Source organism: Marmota flaviventris, chromosome 11 (genome assembly GCF_047511675.1).
Source record: "Marmota flaviventris isolate mMarFla1 chromosome 11, mMarFla1.hap1, whole genome shotgun sequence".
Classification (NCBI taxonomy): Eukaryota; Metazoa; Chordata; class Mammalia; order Rodentia; family Sciuridae; genus Marmota; species Marmota flaviventris.
In genome coordinates this window covers 43,377,462-43,397,720 of record NC_092508.1, presented here as the reverse complement: position 1 = coordinate 43,397,720, position 20,259 = coordinate 43,377,462, and the positions used below count along the sequence as shown (strand labels likewise).

General features: G+C 37.1%; 1 protein-coding gene across 1 annotated transcript in view; it reads right to left on the bottom strand.

Moving 5' to 3' along the window:
- Nucleotides 1-3,236: 3,236 nt before the first annotated feature.
- Nucleotides 3,237-20,259, bottom strand: part of Stat4 (signal transducer and activator of transcription 4) — a 103,257-nt gene continuing 86,234 nt past the window's right edge. Inside the window, exons 15-24 of the mRNA XM_027924985.2 lie at nucleotides 14,308-14,391; nucleotides 12,452-12,550; nucleotides 10,088-10,223; nucleotides 8,527-8,576; nucleotides 8,188-8,282; nucleotides 7,609-7,745; nucleotides 7,090-7,281; nucleotides 5,053-5,119; nucleotides 4,552-4,660; nucleotides 3,237-3,486 (exon numbers count right to left, since the gene is read on the bottom strand). Coding sequence (XP_027780786.1) covers nucleotides 3,460-3,486; nucleotides 4,552-4,660; nucleotides 5,053-5,119; nucleotides 7,090-7,281; nucleotides 7,609-7,745; nucleotides 8,188-8,282; nucleotides 8,527-8,576; nucleotides 10,088-10,223; nucleotides 12,452-12,550; nucleotides 14,308-14,391 — 996 coding nt within the window. The 3' untranslated portion in view covers nucleotides 3,237-3,459. The remainder of the gene's footprint in view (nucleotides 3,487-4,551; nucleotides 4,661-5,052; nucleotides 5,120-7,089; nucleotides 7,282-7,608; nucleotides 7,746-8,187; nucleotides 8,283-8,526; nucleotides 8,577-10,087; nucleotides 10,224-12,451; nucleotides 12,551-14,307; nucleotides 14,392-20,259) is intronic.

Below are 20,259 nucleotides of genomic sequence, written 5' to 3'. Positions count from 1 at the left end.
GATCTTGCATTGGGTCCTATTGATGCATTTTTCAAATTGTGCTTAGCATAAATAATATTTTGAGTTATGTGAAACACTGCCTTTATTCAAAACTGATAGAAATTCTAAACTTCAGTTAGAAGGTAGTGGAAATAAAATTGTTAATGATTGTCATTCAAATTTATGGGCCCCTGAATTCTATCCACATACTCCAGGTAAGAATTACTAATGTAGAGTGTCAGGAGCCATTCAAAAATTTCTAATAGGGAGTGATATGATCCAGTTTATTTTAAACAGAGCATATTGTCTACATAAGAAGCCACATGGAATTGTATTTACTGCAAGGAAGTTATAGAAAATGCCCTCCACTATATTTTTATCACATCCTCATTGTGAGGATGCTGGTAGAAATACTCCTATGTCTTACAGTGGTGGTTGTAAAACTATATGGGTTTGTTAGAATTCATAGACTGATATAATGAACAAGGGTGAATTTTATTACGTATAAATTTTTAAAAATACAATTAGTCAAATCAATAAATGTTCATGGTCAATTTGCAAAAGGTCTTTATTCTGTGTCAGAAACAGCAGCATGTGTGCACAGAGGCCAGTTGGCCACGTGTAGGGTTTGTTGCTAGGGCAAAGCGCTAGGATGGCTTGAGCCTATATTCTGTGCCTTTTACTACAGGGAGTACATACAACCCCTGAACCTTGTGAGGTAAACACAACAAAACAAAACAAAACAAAAACTTCCCTTGGTTGCTAGGAAGATGTTTGTTCTTTCTGGTTCTTTAAGTGGGGTGGATCCCTTCTGCCTTAGCTACTGGCCAGCTGCCTTCTCTCAGTATTGATTCCACATACAGTCACTGACATTTAGTATAATTGGTTCAAATGATTCTTTATGTTAAAAAGAATTCAAAACAGGATTAACAAAATGCACAGCTGTGATTGGCCTGGAATGAATGTGGGGAGAAGTGAAAATGTGATTAATATTTCAAAACTAGATGTTTTATTTCATTAAATGTTGCTTGTTGCTAGCTTATTATGGACTGAATGTTTGTGTCTCCCCCAAATTTATATATTGAAATCCTAACCCCCAAAGTGATGATTAGATCACAGGGATGAGCCCTTGAGAATGGGAGTAGTTTCCCTTATAAAAGAAACCTAGCTCTTTAGCTCTCTGTTGTGAGATACCATGAGAAGATGAGAAGTTGGCTGTCTGCTACCTGGAAGAGGCTCTCAGCAGAACTGGACCTTGCTGACATCCTGATCTTGGACTTCTAACCTCCAGAACTGTGAGAAATAAATTTCTTTTGTTTAGAAGCCCTCGGATTATGGTACTTTCATACCAATTTCACCTAAGTCATAGTTGGCAGAAAAAATATTCTGGGGTAGGATTTGGAAGAAATATGATCTAAATTCTCTTTCCACTATATTGCCAGCTGATACGGCACATCTTATCTTGAACTAACCGTATCCCCAGAAGTCCCCTGACTACAACCCATTACATTTACAAATATGATTTCTGAAGTGCAAGATTCACACTCTTGGGTAATAACTCTTTACCCTAGGGTCAAGAACATTTGATTCTTAAGAGAATCAAAATAACATAACAAGAATTCTTAGTTATTTAAAAATAACTACTTATTGAATTCTCAAAATGTGGCCTCTGCCTCATTATATCAAGCAAACTATTGAATTACTTATATTTTCTACCCCCAAATGACAAGCAATGATGGCTGTGATCACATAGGAAGCAGTGATATTCTGTCACCATACCCTATTAACAAGCTCCTAAAATTTCTTCTAAAGTAGGTGAGATTCCATGGTACTTTTGAGAAATTCCAAGAATGAGAAACTTCTGCAACCTTTTTTTTTTAATATCTAAATCCAATTGTTAGAGCCCATTCTGATAAAATTACCTCTTTGAAGGTAAAACTGTAATAATCATGCCCAGCTTTAAGTTATTTCCTTTAGCTTTTGCTGCCAGTTGATGTATATGTCTCAGGAAAGTGGGTTTGTGAAGGGAAGTAGGGACTGGGAGAATGCACCCTGAGAAAGATGCCATCAGACAGACACCTTAACCTTAAGATTTCTCTCAGGAGCTTGCAAAGGAGTAAGGGAAGTAGCCTAAGGGTAGGGGTATAGTTTGTCTCTTAATAACAATCTAGGATCCAGTTGGGCACCTGTGTATGGGTATATAAAGGATAAGAGATTGAATCTCATTAAAGGAAAAAGCAAGTTATAGTAAAACTTTTTTCCCCCTTTGAACTCTTTCCCATCAAACAAGCCTCTGCCTGTCTTATTTGCCTGGAGGACAGGAGATGAGTGGAAAGAATACAGTGGAGCCATATATGGAGGGGGAGTTATCTCTGACCCATAAGTCAGGGCTCATGTTGGAGAACAGCCTTGACATTATTCTGCAGTTGGTCATGGCAGGTGCTTTGGCAGTAAAACTTTCTCACCTGGCTCAGCAATTTCCATAGGACTCAGCAGACATAGAGAACTCTCCAGATCTTGGGCCTTGGGGGACCCCTCATAATCACTAAGGGCAGTGGTTGAACAGTGGCATCATTAAGCATCCAGTTATGGTGAGGCTAGAACCAAAATAGACTTGCAGCTCATATCAATGCACTGCCATCCAGTAAAGCACCTCCATTTCCCTCCACCAGGGAAAACCAAAGGAATGGAACTGCATGGGACCAGAGGATGGTAAAACTGGAAAGGTTCATAAAGCCCATCTCTATTTTAGCCCGTTCTAAAGAATGTGCAACCTGCAGATGAAATCAGTTACTCAAAACCAGAGTTGTTATTTGCCCTGTCTTCATTCTATGAAATTTTTACCCATGTTGTCTGCTTTCAATGCTTGTAATATCAGCACAATTTGCCCAAGATACTATCAGGAATGGTTCTGGATCCCTCTCCCTAATAGGAGAAGTAGCTCTGGCTGTGATATTAGTAGTTGCGAACCCCATATGGACAATGTCCACGTGGCAATCAAGATGTTTCATTATTCACCTGGGGTTCCTGCAAATTAGTGCTGTTAATGCCTCATTTTTATTTCCATCGTGGATCTACTGTGATGATTCTATTTGGCTTTTCCCTCAGGCCTTCCTGCTGCTTTTGATTAATGTAGGATGACTTTGTTGTTCTTGATCTACCCTGAAAAATTCACACTTACACCTTCTAGAACCAAAATCATCAGTAACACCTGAAAAACAAAATCAGAAATAAAACAAACACATAAGACAATAAAGTCGTCTTATCTTGTAAGTTTATCTGAAGTTTGGGGTTTTAGCATTTCATTCACAACATTCCCATTTGTGGTTGTGTTGCCAGAGAGAGAGGAGCTTCAGACTTCTACCATTTCCTACAAATCGGTATTTACAAGGCTGAAGAAATTACATGTGGTCTTTAGTGAAGAACTGTCTCTGAACTTTTTCGTTTGCTTCTTTCTTTGGGCTGTCAGAGTTTATACTATCATTCAGCAGAATAAGGAGATTTCATCTGAAATTGAAAATTAAATGCTTGGTAAGAAAAATAGTATTTTGCAAATAAAGTACTATTGGAAGGGGATAGACAATTTTCTGCCTAAATACTCCATAATCTTTCTACCATTTCCTATTAAGTATTCACAAAAACATTTGGGGTTGATTAGTTAGAAATAAAAGGCATCTTTTATTTCCTTTCAGTTGAAAATAAAAGGTAGACTAAAGACCAAGTTGAGAAGAAGCTCGATTCATCACACCAAAGATGCAACGAGGAAATGGGTGCAAAAAGTCATGAAGGTTCAGTTAGACATGAAAAACTTAGTGAATCAAGCACACCAACATTGAATAAGCTATCAAAGGAGAGAGTGGATTTTCCATCTCTGGAAATCTTCAAAAGAAGGACTGAATACCACTTGATTTATAGCCAGCTACAAATGTCTTATGTTCAGGGTCCCTCTGAGATTCTATTCTGATTTATGTTCAATTTCACATAAATGGAGTTTTGAACCCCAGGATGGGAATAAAAACAAATAGAATGCATCGTGAGTAACATTCTTGCATTATAGATTACGACCCAATTCTCCAAAAGAATATCAGTATGATGCTATTAATTGGTATTCAGAGACTATTTGGAGAGTCTCCAGGAACTAGTAAAGCAAGCAACAATCAAGAAAAAATGGAATTGGTGCTGCTTAAACTGTTAAAAATAGATGTTAAATCAGGCTTATGAATATTGACTAAGGTGTGTTGTTCACTATAGTGAAGAGAGAGTTGGGGACTGTTGGTGTCAATGGCCACAGCAGAGACAGTGCTTTGGAGTGGTGTACAGGAATATTTTGCCCTTGGTGGTTTTGATGGAAAGAACTCAAAGTAGTCCTAGAAAGCTTAGGTGTCTGCCTTCAACAGCTGTAACATTAGCAACACACAGGACCACACGGATATCCCTTATGCTATGCTCATGAATTTGTACCATTCCATGTTGTTTTCTCCCTGCCCAGGCAGTACATCACCCCCTTGAGGTCACACACCACCTTTGCTCCATTGGAAATGCCCCGGACCAGGAATGGAAAAGGGAACATACTGCAGTTTCAATCGTTGCAGGACTCAGATTTTCTCTCAACACTGCATATACACTTGGAGACATGGGAAGAAGGTCTGATGGAGACTGTGGCTCAGTGGAATCACTTCGGCTTAAAGAGATAAAAGGTTAGCATTATAAGCATTAGAACATAAAAGCCATGGTGATGTACTGCATCTGAAGCTCACTTCTAGGGCTTCATCCGTTTGTGACACTGAGCTGCCTAATTCATCATTTCACATCAGAGTATTCAATCTGCTATGGAATATATGGCATATAAAAGGGCAGCTTTATAATTCCAGGCATTATAGACTACATAAGTTGCACTCTGAAGACTAGCTTTGTGTGTTAAAGGAAACGAGTCATAAAATGCTTCATTGGACATTAAAATGTTTTATTCTCAGTTATATGTACTCTGCTCTACACCCTTGAATCTTTTATAGGAAAGCTTTTTAAAGAATTAATTCAATAATAAATATTTTACACATGACTAAGATTACTCACATTGTTGAAATGGGGATAAAAACGGAAGGAACATAACCTTTGTCTCCCCTCTCTGTTGGTCTTGCAACTGGAAAAGAAAGGCACAACGTTGGGGAAACATATTAACATTATTGATGAAATTAGAAAAAAAAGACTAGAAAAATGTCAACAATGCTAAAAGGAGAAAGGAGAATGCAACCAAAATGTATTTGAATAGAAAGAATAGCCATCTACACATACAATGTACAAGAAGAGAAAAGCAAGTCTCTTGGAAGGACTTTACATAGTAATGTGTCTAAAAAGTGTGAGAAAAGTTGAGAATCCTATGTTCTATGTTGCATTTAAATTTGATTCTAAGGACCAATTTATTTACATATAGGGCATTCATATCAATCCATTATTATTACACAACTGTTGGAAGCACCAACCTCATCATCCCTAAAAGTGACACCGTACTATACTACTATGAATACTGTTGGAACAGTGGTGTGCAAGCCTTACTTTGGAAACTCATTGAAATTGGACTTGGTCTAATTTTCCAACTGTAATTTGTTGAAGTGACATTTATATTTTATTTTATATAGAATGTTACTTAAAAGTTGCAGTTTTGTTTTCTTTTGTATGGTTTTTTTTTTTCTTTCTTTTTCGGTTGTTGTTTGTTTCAGAGAAAATGAAGTCAGGTGTCAGGAAGTTACAAGACAATGTGCAGAGATTTTGTTACTATTGCTGAAGATTTTCCCCTTTTTAATTTTTTATTAGAGACAGGGTCTCGCTGAGTTGCTTAGGGCCCTCACTAAGTTGCCGAGGCTGGGTTTGAACTCAAGATCTTCCTGCCTCAGATTACAGGCGTGTGCCACTGCACCCGGCTAAGATTTTTACAGGTTATATATGCAGTCATCCCTTGGTATCTGTGGAGGATTGGTCCCAGAAATCCCAGAAGACATCAAAAACCTTGGATGCTCATGTTCTTTTTTATGTAAAATTGTATGACATAGGTATATTACCTACACACATCTTCCCATATAGCAGATTGAATGCTCTGATGTTAAATAATTGTTATACTTTATTGTTTAGGAAATAATGACAAGAAAAGGTCTGTATATGTTCAGCACAGATGAAATCTTAAAATACAATTTTGATCCTTGGCTGCAGATGCAGAAACTATGGCAACAGAGGACCAACTGTACTTTCATTAAAGAAGCAGAGTGGTGAACTTGCCTTATAATTATATAGCTAACAGTGAATTTTCTTTCATGTATTCCATAAATATTTACTGAATCTCTGTTTTGGCCAGGTACTATTCTAGGCCCTTAAGCTATGCCTGGAACAGTAGGTTAAGAGAGCAGGGATGAAGCACAGACCCCCATGTTCCCTTGCTGGCATACAAACACTCTCTGTGTTGTAAGATTATAGTAAGGTGAAAAATATAAAATGTATAAGCCCTTGGGTTCCTCTGCAAAAGACTTGCCTTACTTTTTTCTTTTTCTTTTTTTTTTTTGTACCAGAGATTGAACCCATGGGTATTTTACCACTGAGCCACATCCCCAGCCCTTTTTATGTTTTATTTTGAGACAGGGTCTCGCTAAGTGTGTGAGGCCTCAATAAATTACTAAGACTGGCTTTGAACTTGCCATCCTCCTGCCTCAGCCTCCTGAGCCTCTAGGATTATAGGTACGCACCATCACACCTGGCTTGCCTTACTTTTAAAAGCTTTTAATCATTACCTCCTCTTCTTTTCCTTTTCCTGTCAGAGAAGGGAAGTTAGTATCATTCCTATTTTATGAAGGAGAAACCCTTAGGAGAGGCTGTGAGAAGCCCCGCGGCAAGGATAGAGTCTGGTTGCAGATACTAGTTACTACTCTGCTAATGTCAGACAGTCTAGCAGACTCTCTTCAGTAATCACTGAAATACCACTTCATTTCTAAGGCTTTGCTCTCCACATGCCCCTTAGATCTTGCAAAGATCAAAATAAACAAAGAAGAGGAACTTCATTTACTTTGCTCTAATATGACATTATTTTCCAAAATTATAAGAAGAAATAAACAGAAAGAACCTTACCCTCGCATGGCTGGGAGCTGTAGTGTTTACCAAAGGCTTTGTCTTTGGGAATGTCAGGATATAGGTACTTCAGAGGGTTTTCTGGAATGTTTTCAGCCATAATAACCTTGTAGTCTCGAAGGATGTCAGCAAATGGCAGAGCAGACAACCGGCCTTTGTTGTAGGGTTCTACAGAGTGAAATCGTACTTCTCCTGAAAAACCAGAGATCAGAGGAATATTCAGGTTACTGCAGATGTTCTTTGTGACGGTTCCTCCTGCTCACATTATCTTCATGGTTGAAATACACACCATGCCTTCTGCAGTTGGGACAGTACAGTTTGTACATGTGATAGAGTGTGACCATACAGGCTTTCAGAATTCATGGTATCCTGTTCTGGGACAACTGCACCAACCAGCGTTCAAACTCGATGGACGTTTGATAAACAGAGCAATACACCATGCACTTCTGAGAACTGAAATGCCAATAACCAAACTCAAGAATACTAAATTCACGTGAATCAACTGTAGTGAGTACATACCGTTTTCAGAGTGGTCCACCCAGGTGAAAGTTATTCCTCCAAGATGGCTTTCACTGAATCTTAATAAAAAGGTCCCAGGCATTTTGTCCTTGAGCAGGAGCCGTTCCTTTTCTTTGCTAACGAAGCCCATGACATACCTGAAAACAGAAGAATGCATAGTTTCAACTGATCATTACTGCATTTGCATTTATTTTATTCATAAAGAATAGACCTAAAGTTTGTTTTTTTTTAACATTTATTTTTTCAATTGTAGTTGGACACAATACCTTTATTTTATTTATTTATTTTTATGTGGTGCTGAGGATCGAACCCAGGGCCTCACACGTGCTAGGCGAGTGCTCTACCACTGAGCCACAACCCCAGCCCTAAAGTTTGTTTTATGCATAATCAAAAGTCAATTGTACCTGAGATACTCATATTCAGATATGCATATTAATACTCTCTGAAGATGGTAAGAAATTACAAGAATTTTTATTTATGTGGCACAAAACATGCTTGAAAGAGAAAGAAATGGAAACAAAATCAATAAGAATAGAAAAAAGAACTTAACTCATATGGACAATATAGCCCATAGCTCACCCATCAATCCAAAGAGGAAGAATGTGTTTCTTAATCAGGTCCAGTATGGCTTCGAGCCATGTCCAAAAGGTAAATGATTTACCAGGTAAGTGTTCCTATTAAAATAAATAAGCATATTAGGACAATGATAATTGAAACAGTACAGTGACAATGAAATAATAATTCAGGTTCTCATTTTCCAATAAATATTTTCTTTAAACTGGACAACACTTCCTTAAAAAAAAAAATCATATCTAGCAAATCTTCAAATCCCCAGGTTTTATGGAGGCTTAGAGAGAAGCATTACTTTAAAAAAAAAAAAAGTATCTAAATGATATTCCCCCCATCCCCAGTTTGTACCTTGCAGAACTTGGCCCAGGTGAGGTGACCATCACTGTAGTTAGATTGGACTAAAATGAAGAAAAAATGATTTTTAAAAAATCAAACAATGAAACTCTTCAATTTTGTGCTCAATTTAGATGTTTTTCCCTCCCTCTCAACATTTCTTCACACCTGCAATGGGTTTACACTTTACAGTTAGGTATGGTACAAATATATCTCCCTCGCTCCTAAGAAATTCATCATTGAGGAAAAAAGATTTTTGATGGAGGAGCTAACAATAAGTTTAAGCATCTCCATGAATGGACCAGAGGGAAGGAAGGAAGCCACTCTAGGAAGTGAAAATAACGTAGGTCAAGGCGTGGTGGACATGAACGTGGCTCAGAGAGAGGACAGGAAGAGCAGCCTAGTGCCAGTGAATGAACTTTATGAAATAAATTTATATAAATTAGAGGTGGCCATATTATCAGAAATCTAGCTTATTAAGATGGAAAAGAACTGTCTAGAAATCCATGAGGCAACAGGCAAGCATCAGTTGTTTTGATCCAGAGCAGTGAAAGGATACCACTTTCTACCTAAATTTTTAAGGAAATTATACTTACAGATAATTTGATAAAGAACTGAAAGGATATGGTTGCTGTCTGTACTACATAAAAATATTATTTACTCATTAACAAATATTTATTGAATGCCTACTATTGCTGTTTAAGAATTAAATAATTCTTAAAGGATACAAAAAGATATTTGCATTAAATAAATTTTGTACTATTTCCCAAAGTCCTGACTTATTTAAATATCTATTGATAAGATAATAGATGCAAATGGTAACAATCCTGCTTCACATGTCATACTTAAATTTGCTGCTATATCTGTGCATTTTGGGCCCTTCTTCAACTAGAAAGTCATACAGACCCAATTTGAACTCTTTTTTTTTGGTATAAATGTGTTCATTCTTGACTTGTCAAAGCGCAGATATCTTTTAAAATTCTTTTAGACAAAGTACATGTAATACCAGTGAAGCTATTTTGCCAACTTTAGAAATCTCAGGCAAAGCCGAAACTTTCTCAATATGCAGAATTAAATTATTACTAGGTGTTTCAAATTTTCTATTAAAGTTTCCTGTACTTGTGAGGGAATCAGTCATTTTCCAGTTGGTTAATGTCAGTTGAGATATTAACATGAAAGATCAAGACATCATTAAGGCTTCACATCATCTTCAGTAGAAATGGCTTAATAACACTTGGAAACTGGTATGTAAAATGGAAAGGAAAGGCTTTTGAACTGGCCCTTCCCTACCTAAGACTTGACTGTATGTACTAGCCTTGGAGTGTATCAGTCACTTGACCTCTCCTCTGAACTTTGGCATCCTCATCAATATAATGGATAGAATAATATGGGCCTTGAAGAACTTTTGTGGGAATTAAAGATAATACAGCACTTGTGCCTGGCAATATAGTAGACACTCAATAAACTGTAATAATCATTAGTAGTAGTAGTGGTAGTAATATCATTCTGGTTCTTTAAAATGCTCAAGTGCCAAAAAAAAAAAAAAGGCAAAGCATCTGTCTCTACCAGTTCTCACCTGTAAGCTTCTCTGCCAGCATATTGAGTTGATCTGAATTAAGGCCACGACCAACATATGATGAAAACTGCCAGCTCATCACTTCCAGGAGTTGACTCAAAGTGGCAGATGGAGGATTATTAAAGAAAACCAAGTTCTGAAATAGAGTTGTTATGATGATTATAGTTGTTAATTACACTGAACACATTGTAATTCAATATATGGAATTCCTGATTTGAACTCTAGGTCAACTAAGTTAACAATACAGAATGAAATTTTCCTTTGTTCTTTTTTTTTTTTTAAAGAGTGATCTTGTTTTTTCCTAAAGGGCTTTTTGTGTAACATTATACAAGAGTTTCATCTTTCCTGAATCATTTGGTATCTCTTAATTTTCCCTGGACTTTCAACTATCAATCATATTAGACAAGTGTTTAACACTGTTCCAACAAATAATTGGACAGATACTCTTTTTAAAATAATCTTAAATGAAATATTTTATATCATGTTTTTAAGTTGGCTCATCATGAGTAGGCACAAGTTATACTTTGACAAAGTCAACCCAAAGTACAAGAAACACCAGAAGTCTCAGGACAAGGAAAGTAATCCTACAATGTGGAGCTCATGATTAACCTCAGACTCCTGTTTTATGGATAGTATAGTAGTCTTTTCTTATTTTGCTCTAGATAGGAGAATATTTTCGATGATCAACTAGTGATGAGGTTGTTTGTGCCCCAAACTGGGTCAACAATAGAACATAAGACCTCATCCCAGATTATGGGAAAGCAGATAGGTGTGAAAGGCAGGTTTTCCAAGAAGAGGAGAAGGGGAAGAATTGAGAACTGTAGTGCACCTGGAGGAGGTCATAGGTGAACATGAGCTAAACTGGGAAGCAAGGAAAAGATCCAAGAGACTCTAGGAGGTGGTAATGGAAGAAGATACAATATCCAACAAGAAAGGGGGATAGGAGGATGGGGAAGGAAGAGAAAGAGTTTCTAGGAAGGCAGTTTCCTTGCACCTGAAAAAATGGACAGAGAGCCAGAATATAATAAAATAAAAGTGTAAGAGTTTAGGTTTCCTAGCAGGCTAGAATTAAGAAATCCAATTTAATTGTTCAGCTGGGTTTGTAAGCAGGCTGTGACTTTGTTGGAGGAGCTATATTCGCCCTCAGTCTCCAGATTCTCAGGCTGAACCAATGTAATCTGGGAGAGTTGGTGGGATGACTAAGGTGGCTTTCAAACAGAGGCCTCTAAGCAAACCAAATGTGTTGCTGTGCTGTGAGGCTAGAGGACAAGAGTTATCCCATCTCTCCTCCTATGCCCTGGAGTTGGAAGAAATGAACTCCTAGAGGGGAAGGCTCTAGTGAGTTCTGGTCCGTTCTCTTCAGAGGAAGGGACCAGAACTCACTAGAGTTGAAGCCATGCATATGGAACTCTCTGCAGCCTTCCTTTGGGCAGTCCATCTGTCTCAGATGATAGGGCACCCAAGGCTCAGGAGGAATAGGGCTGAAGAATTCTCCATATTAGGAACATTGGGTTGAAGGTGAAGAACACTTACAGCGAACCTATTGTGGCTTTGTTCTTATTGCTGGGATCTATTGTGAACAAATCGATTCCTTTGGAGGGAACATTTGCTTTGAATTAAGAAGAAATGTTGTTATTTACATTTGACCTGTTTTCTGTAGATCTTGGTGGTTTCCAGACAACACACTGAGGTTTAGTGAGAGGGGCGCAAGGGAAGTGCTAACTCATCTTTTGTGCCAATGCCTCCTTGGTTTTCTTGAGTCTATAGTGGCGCCTATAACCACCAGATGGCACTAAAACCCAGCTTAAGCCTGGGAGGGATAAAATCTATATAAAATTGACTCAAAAATTTGTGCTGTCAGAGGATAGTTAGGCTAGATTGATGAATATTCTAGGGACTTATTTGGAAACCAATTCTCTAACTTCATAGAAGAAACTGTAGGTAAAAGGTGGGGCCAGAAGAAGCTAAGGAGATTAAATAACAAATTCTGACAGCAGTAGGTTGTAAAATTCTAAGGCAAAGGAGCTTCCCTACAGTCTAGTTAACAAAGCTGTAGGATGGCCTTTGAACTCTGTGATGCATGTTGTTGGGAGAAGACCAGCCTCTCAGAAGTGACCAATACCTGTCTGTCATTTTTGCTAGCCAGAACTCTCTCAGGGTTCAAGTACATCCGCATATATTACTTTAAATATGAAATGAAAGGAACTATGAAACTATAAATGAGCAATTCACAAACACCTGCCTTTGTGGACACATGTGCATGCATGCACATAAACAAATACACCACTTTTAGACAGATGGGCTTTGTTGACAATAAAACAAATCAAATAGAATGAAAAGAGGCAAAAGGAGTGGAAACGCTACCTGGGAATCATTGGTTGACACATTGTACCAAATGATGGATGCCCACGCGTTAGGTAACTGGCTGACATTGGAAATCATCACCACAGGTAATGAGCTGGTCTGGTTAAAAAAAAAAAAGTATTACAGGTGGTCCTACATTACATTGATCTTACACTTGATCCTCCAAAGACCCATCTAGTCCACCCCACTCTCCCAATTCCGATGCTCATGTTGGCTGATCACTAACATGACCCCTGAAGGCAGCAGAACTTTTGAGCATGTATGAGCCAGGGATGCAGGAAGAGCAGGAGTCCTTTCAGAGTGCTTAGGCAGCTTTCCTAACATCTTCCTTGACATCCTATAAATATCTAAACTTTCTCATGTCACTTCTACAACTGCAACTAATTAGAAATTCTATTGATTTAGCAGCTGTCCTCTTTCTTGTTGCATTTTAAAATCTGAATTTAAATTTACCTCTGGTGAATCAGTAGATTCAAATTACCATCTAACACCTTATTATCATCAGTACTAGGTGTGGGAGATTTTATTGCACAAGGTTGAGAGGTAAGGTATAATAAGAGCTGGAGCTGCCTGCCTACTGCTGCAGAACTGAATTTAGTTCTATTGGTAATGTGATTTTCTACCTTATGGAATGAGCAGGCCTTCACAGACTAGCCAGAGAGACTAATCAATTTACAGCAATCCCTTCCTAATGACAGACATCATATTCCTATGGGCAGTAAAATACTCAAAATAGTTCATGGAAACAGGTTTAGGGAAAGAGAAGAGGAAGGAGCCTGTGGAAGATTTACAAATGTGTTTGCATTCATTAAATAAAAGAGCAAAGGCAGAATTCTCTTACAATACACTCCACCAACCTGATCATATCAGGATGTGTGAAACTGTGCTTGTTCATTCATGTACTAATTTGCTCATTTTATTCAACAAATATTGAGCATCTACCATGTGCTAGGTATTGTGCACTGACTAAGGTGTACAAGCAAGGCTGTGTCCTGCCTTCAAGGGGCTCATAGTCAACCACATTCAATTTAATACCCAAAGTTTTATTAATTGTGTCTTTGGATAGAAAAAATTCTATGGTCACTGTTAGAAGAGGATCGATCAAAAGCAATGTATTGCCAATGTTTTATTGTTTTTCTTGTTTACTGTGTTAGAGAAATCTTCCTTCTAAGACATTTTTATATAAAATTAAAAAAAATATATCACCACATGACATGGTCCAAGGACACGGACTTTGTTTTATGCTTTCCACTTGGTATTTGTGACTCAGAAAAATCCCAGAAAACAAAGAAGCAAAAATGCAACGTAGGCAACAAATTATTCAACACATATTAAAACTCATAATCCTATGAAACTTTGTATTTAACCATTTATATTTAACCAGGATAGCATTTTTTAAAAAAATTATTTGTTCTTTTTAGATATACATGACAGAAGAGTACATTTTGACATATTATACATACATGGAGTATAACTTAGAATAAGTTGGATCCCATTCTTGTGGTTGTACATGATGTGGAATTTCACTGCAGTGTATTCGTATATAAACATAGGAACTTTTTGTCCAATGCATTTCACTATCTTTCCTATTCCCATCACCCCTCCCTTTCCTTCATTGCCCTTTGTCTAATCCAATGAACTTCTGTTCTTCCCTCTTTCCCCTTATTGTGTGTTAGCATCTGCATATCAGAACAGAATAACATATTTAGTGAACATTTGACATATTGCTTTTCTAAAGTAAAACAAAAATAAAAGGGAACTACTAAAACCTAGAAAAGATAGAGCTTTCACCTACAATGCTGAACAATTCCTGCAAATATTATTAGTAAATAGTAGATATTTCTTGAAACACCTACCTCCAAATCGATGGTCAGGCCATAGAGGCAGATCTGTGTCTCAAAGGTTATGGAATGAAGCTCCTCAGTCACCATGTGACAGCCCTTAGGGAGAAACAAATACATTATCTTACAAAGGCATACCTACTAATATTAGACCTATTTCTAAAAAGTAAATAAACTTCAAAGTAAACGTCCCCAAACATTTTCTATTGTTGAACATTCTCTCTTATTGTTTTAAAAGTTATATGCAGAGTTTGAGAAATCTTCATTTCTACAAACAGAATGATTTTAAGTCTCCAAAACAACATAATTTCTGGCTTTTAAAATCCAAGCATATTTTCATCAGTTGAAATACAGACAAGTTGTTCTTTATTTTAATTTTTAAAAATTAGTTCTTTTGATTTACCAAATATTAATAAAAATGTGTGTGTGTGTGTGTGTGTGTGTGTGTGTGTATAGAGAAGCAACTTCTAGTGTTCTAATGAATTTGTTTCAAAAGAAAGCAAGATTTTCTTCTGGGTTAAACATGCTAGGTGAGATATGTGTGCTATTCTCTGTTTGCTCTGCTAAAATAAGAGTTAGAGTTTTATTCACTTTCTAGTAAAGCAAAATCATAATTTGGATCCCCCAGTGAGAAGTAGGAGAATAAGGAGTGAGGGTGGAAGTAAGAACCCTGGGGTTGGAAGCACTGGCTGCTGAGGCTGCAGATAGAAGAGGCAGAATAGGAAGTGAGTGAAGAGCCCCAGGCCATGTGATGAGGCCTCCATCCCTCTCCAGCCTGGGTTTACCTTATGGAGCAGAACAATCAGGAGAGGCTCTGCAGTCAGGCCAAGCTGTGGACAGGGGTGAGGTACCATGCCCCAAAAGAGAATGATTCTATGAAAGTTCATGGTGAAGATCTTGCCTACTTCTCTGATATCTGGACTGCTCAGGGTGAGGCTTAAAGCCTCTAGGAAGGACATATTTTAAAGTGGATCAGACCAAGAAAAAATAACTTATCCGTATGGCCCTTTGGGGGGTCCCTCTGCCATGAAACAACCAGGACCCTATATTCACTCTAAAGTCTACAGTTCCCCAAATGCACATAGAACTTTCAGGCAGCCTTTTAGTGCCCTTAATTTTAAACAGCAAGCTAACAATCATCAGACATTTGACAAAGACTGTCACATGAAAAACAGATGAAAAATTTTTAAAAAACTCAGAAGATAATGAAAAAGATAAGAGTTATGGGGGCTGGGGTTGTAGCTCAGTGGTAGAGCACTTGCCTAGCATGTGTGAGGCACTGGGTTTGATCCTCAGCACCACATAAAAATCAATCAATCAATAAAATAAAGGTATTGTGTCCATATACAACTAAAAATATATATTTTAAAAAAGACAAACTATAATAAAAATGAATACTTGGCTCAGTTTCAACAAATAAATGGCAAATCAAACAATTGTAATGGGTAGATATTGCCTGGATACTACTTTGCAAGAACTAATCATAAGAAGGCCTTTTCTTGACACAATGGAGAAATTTGAACAAGCAAGGTCTGATCAAGGAATAATTTTAAGGAATTATTATTATTATTATTACTATATTGTGATAAGGGTACTCTGTTTAAGAACTTTATATACTGCTGATACTTTCTGCTGAAATATCAATGAGTAAGAAGCTATATTACTTGGAATTTAAAGACATATAAAAAATGTTTGTGTATAGGAAAAAAACAGATGAAACAAGATAGCCAAAATGTCAATTATTGCTAAAACTAGATGTTACATAAATGGGAGTTAATTATATTTTATATTTTTATGTATATTTGAAAATTTTCATGATAAGTTTCTTAAACTGCTTTATAAAATTATGTAACAAATGTCAGTGAAGCAAGAATAGGAAACTATTAAAAGGTACATTCAGAAAATAATAACAAATAATTTAAAATGTAAGAAAAATGAAGATAGTAGAAGAATTAGAAGGGAAAAGAAAGTAAAATAAAAAAATGGAAAAATGAAAAACAGGATAGAAAAGATAATAAAGTCTTGAAGTGATTTTTTTTAACATTTATTTTTTAGTTGTAGTTGGACACATACCTTTATTTTATTTATTTATTTTTTTGTGGTGCTGAGGATCGAACACACAGCCTCACACGCACTAGTTGAGCACTACCACTGAGCCACAACCACAGCCCATAAAGTCTTAATATATGAACTCCAACAACAAACAGAAGTTCCAGAGAAAGTGGAGTGGAGTAAATATAAAAAACACAGCCAAATGGTAATTATTATACACTATGTATGGAAATTAGTGCAATCACTTTGGAGGGCAATTTCTCAATATCTAACAAAATGCAAGATAGACATTACCTACACATATCAATTCTTGTCACATGTACATAACTCAAAGAATTTCTTGTACTCAGATCAAAAAAGGCATGTAGAGGAATGTTAGTTGCAGAATGCTTATAGTAGAATTGTTTACAATGCTAAAAGTTGTTCATCAGTGGAATGGCTAAATATGTTGTGTATATTTGTGGAGTAAAAAGCTGAATTGAATGATCTAGCACAACATGAATCAGCTGAGGGAAGGGGTCTCTGAACTGTTGAGCAAGAAAAGCAAATTGCAGTTACTATATATTAAGTTGTCATAATTACAATAAAGAACAATACAAAGTATTTAGGGACATATTCATTTGTAGTTCAGTTTAAAAACATTCTTGGGAATAATAAACACCAACACTGAAGACAATGGCTACCTCTGCATTGGAGCTTGGTGGGGAAGAGAGGCAAAGGGCCACAGAGGAGCACCAGCTCGTTACCTACATTTGCAAAGCTCGACTTTTAAAAGCTAGTTGATGGGTTTTCATTTTATTGTTTTTATATGTTTTGACATGATCTCCATATTCTGTTACAAATAAATAATATAATAAAATTTCTCAACTCAAAAGAAAATGAATATTTAAATTGGAAGAGTCCCAGGAATGTCTAGCACCGCATTGTTGTAAAATTTCAGAAAAACCATAGATAAAAGGAAAACTCTAAAGGGAGTACAGACCAGTTAAAGAATCAGAATGCTAGGGCAGCAGAAGGCAGTGAAAGTGTTTTAAAAATTCTGAGAGAAAATTATTTCTAGCGCAGAATTCTATATCCAGCCAAGCTATCAGGTAAGTGTGAGTGTAAAAAGCTTTTTTAGGAAGCAAGTCCTCAAGAAACTTTGTTCCCAACTACCTTTTCTCTGGAAGCTACTGGGAGAGTAACTTCTCTAATAAAAATTACAGTAAACTAAGGGAAAAAAAATTCCATCATGAGAAAGGGGATGATAGTAGTCTCCTTAGGATAGCCATGAAAGGAAATTTAACAACAACAACAACACACACACACACACACACACACACACACACACACACCAACCCCCACCCCCCCAAACACCCAAACTATCTACAGCTGTACAACAGAGTTAGAGGGCAACCAGCCAGGACTGGAGCAAGAAGATATGAGGGTCCAAGAGAATATAGCCACGAAAAATAAAACGATACAAGATTGACATGTTTGTACTCTGAGGAGTTGCCTAGTTCTGATGGAAAGTTTGGGGCTACATTAATGACAGGTACATAAAATTACTCAAATAAAAAACCTGAGGCAACTATTAAATCCAGAGAGAATTAGAAGCAATATAAAAGTAGAACTATAATCATTGCAGGCTACATGACTCAGTCATTAACGCTTTTTTATATATTGTAGTTATGTAAATACTGGACATATTAATGAAACCAAAATATGTTATATAAAAATATCGTGGAGATGGGGAGAAATTAATACATATTTAGAGTTCTCAGAATTATAGCTTATTCTTTTATAGAAATAATTCAGGAGTTAAAAATGGGAATTTTTTTAAAAATCAAGAAATATCAGAATTAGCATGCATGATATTTACAGCTCAAAAATGAACACCTTTGGGCTGGGGTTGTGGCTCAGCAGTAGAGCACTCGCCTAGCATGTGCAAGGCTCTGGGTTTGGTCCTCAGCACCACATAAAAAAAAAATGAAATAAAGGTATTGTTTCCAATTACAACTAAACAAACAAACAAAAAACACCAAACAAACAAACAAAAAAACTCCACTACCACCTCTGAGGGGGGTTTGGATAGGAAGGTGTGGGGGAGAAATCAGAGTTTTTCCCTGATGAAAATCTTACAGAACTTTTCTATGCCCAGGGCCAGTAGCATTGTCACTATCTAAAAACTAGTTAGAAAAACAGGACCTCTGGCCCAGGCTTAGTGCATCAGATTCTGCATTTTATCAAGATGTTTGGGTGGAATTGGGGAAGCAATTATTCTTGATAAGATGTATCTACATTGTACTTAGTTTTTCAAAAGGGATGTGGGAAAGTTGGGGATAGAAAGCTTAAACAATTTAAAAATAAGCCCTGGAACATGTGAACAAAAGTGAAATTATCTGAAAAAAGTCAGGGTGGAGTTGGAGGTGGCAGGGTCACCTTGGAAGAAAGAGGGTGCTAATACTGAATATGCATCCATAACAAGTCAAGATTCACTTAAATTAACTTTGAAATAATAAACTAGTCAAATATAAGTGACAGTGAAAGATGATATAAGTAACAGTTACGGCAGAGAACTTTATTGATAATGAGAATGTTAACCTTAGGGTTTGTTATTGAATAGTAAGTACAGAATGAAAAACTCTCCTCTCCCTCAGGCCAGATCATGTGGTACACTTTATTGCCTGCAGATAGTTAGACTGAGTACAGTGGAATCGCTTTTTTTCCTACTGGGTAAGTAGAAAGTTATGTATAACGACAACTCTGCTTGAAAAAAATCCCTTAAAACATATTGTTATGTTGTTATATTAGTATATCAACATACCAATATCCTTCCCTTCCTCCTCCCCACACAACATTGAAATAAATTTCTTTCTTTAATTGAACATGAAATAAAGTAGCTGGTTTGTGTTTAGGCACCAAGTTGAACAACAACAAAACAAAACAAAACAAAACAACAAAAGTACCATTTCTTTCTTTTCTTTTTTCCAGTACTAGGGATTGAACCCAGCAGCACTCTACCACTGAGCTATATCCCCAACACTTTTTTCAAATTTTGAGACAGGGTCTCAAACTGGTGATTCTCCTGCTTCAGCTTCCAGAGTAGACGGGATTACAGGCACACCCCATGTGCCTGGCCACATTTTTAAATAATAGAAAAACCTCCCTACCCTATGGGAAGGGTTGCCTACACCATGCAAAGCACTGAGACACCTGAGGAATCCACAACTTCCATTTTATGTTCACTGATGGGTGGTGGACAGGTGCACAATATTAGAGAGGCTTCAGGCAAGTACACAGATGGAGACTCAATACCATATGTTTAAATATTTAGCCATTATAAATCAAGTTAACAAACTATTAAAATGAGGTCTAACCTCTCACCTTGACACAGCCTTCACATAACCTAATTGGCCAGTTTTAGCTCTTCAGAGTTCCACTGGAGTATGGCAGCATGGGTAGGGCATGGTCTTTCTTCACCATTGCTCATTGCCTGCTCTTCCACTTGTGTGAAGAGACTCACACAACAAGGGTGGCTTCTAGGCTTCTCCTTTTGCTTTGAAAGTTTGTATTGGTGGTACCATCTGTGCTGGGCAAAGTAGACCTAGAGAGAAAGCCCTTCAGTCCCTCATGGTAGACTTGAGGTTTGGGGAGCAGAGAATGCTGGGGTACTGAACTCTAGGGAAGCATTTTACCTTCACCCCCTTTCAGCTGGAGGAGGACCAAAGGAAACCTTTTTTTGTGTGTGTGTGAGGTCTCATAATATTGTGATATCATATGAAATGTATAGTTAGTCTCTGCTCTAGTTCCTGGGACAGAGTTTCTAAGACCTTTGTAGATAGGGGCGCTAGAAGAATTTTTTGTTCTAATAGTTGGTCTTTGATTCTGATTCCTGAAATAGACCTCATAATTTCCTAAGTATCTGATTCAGAG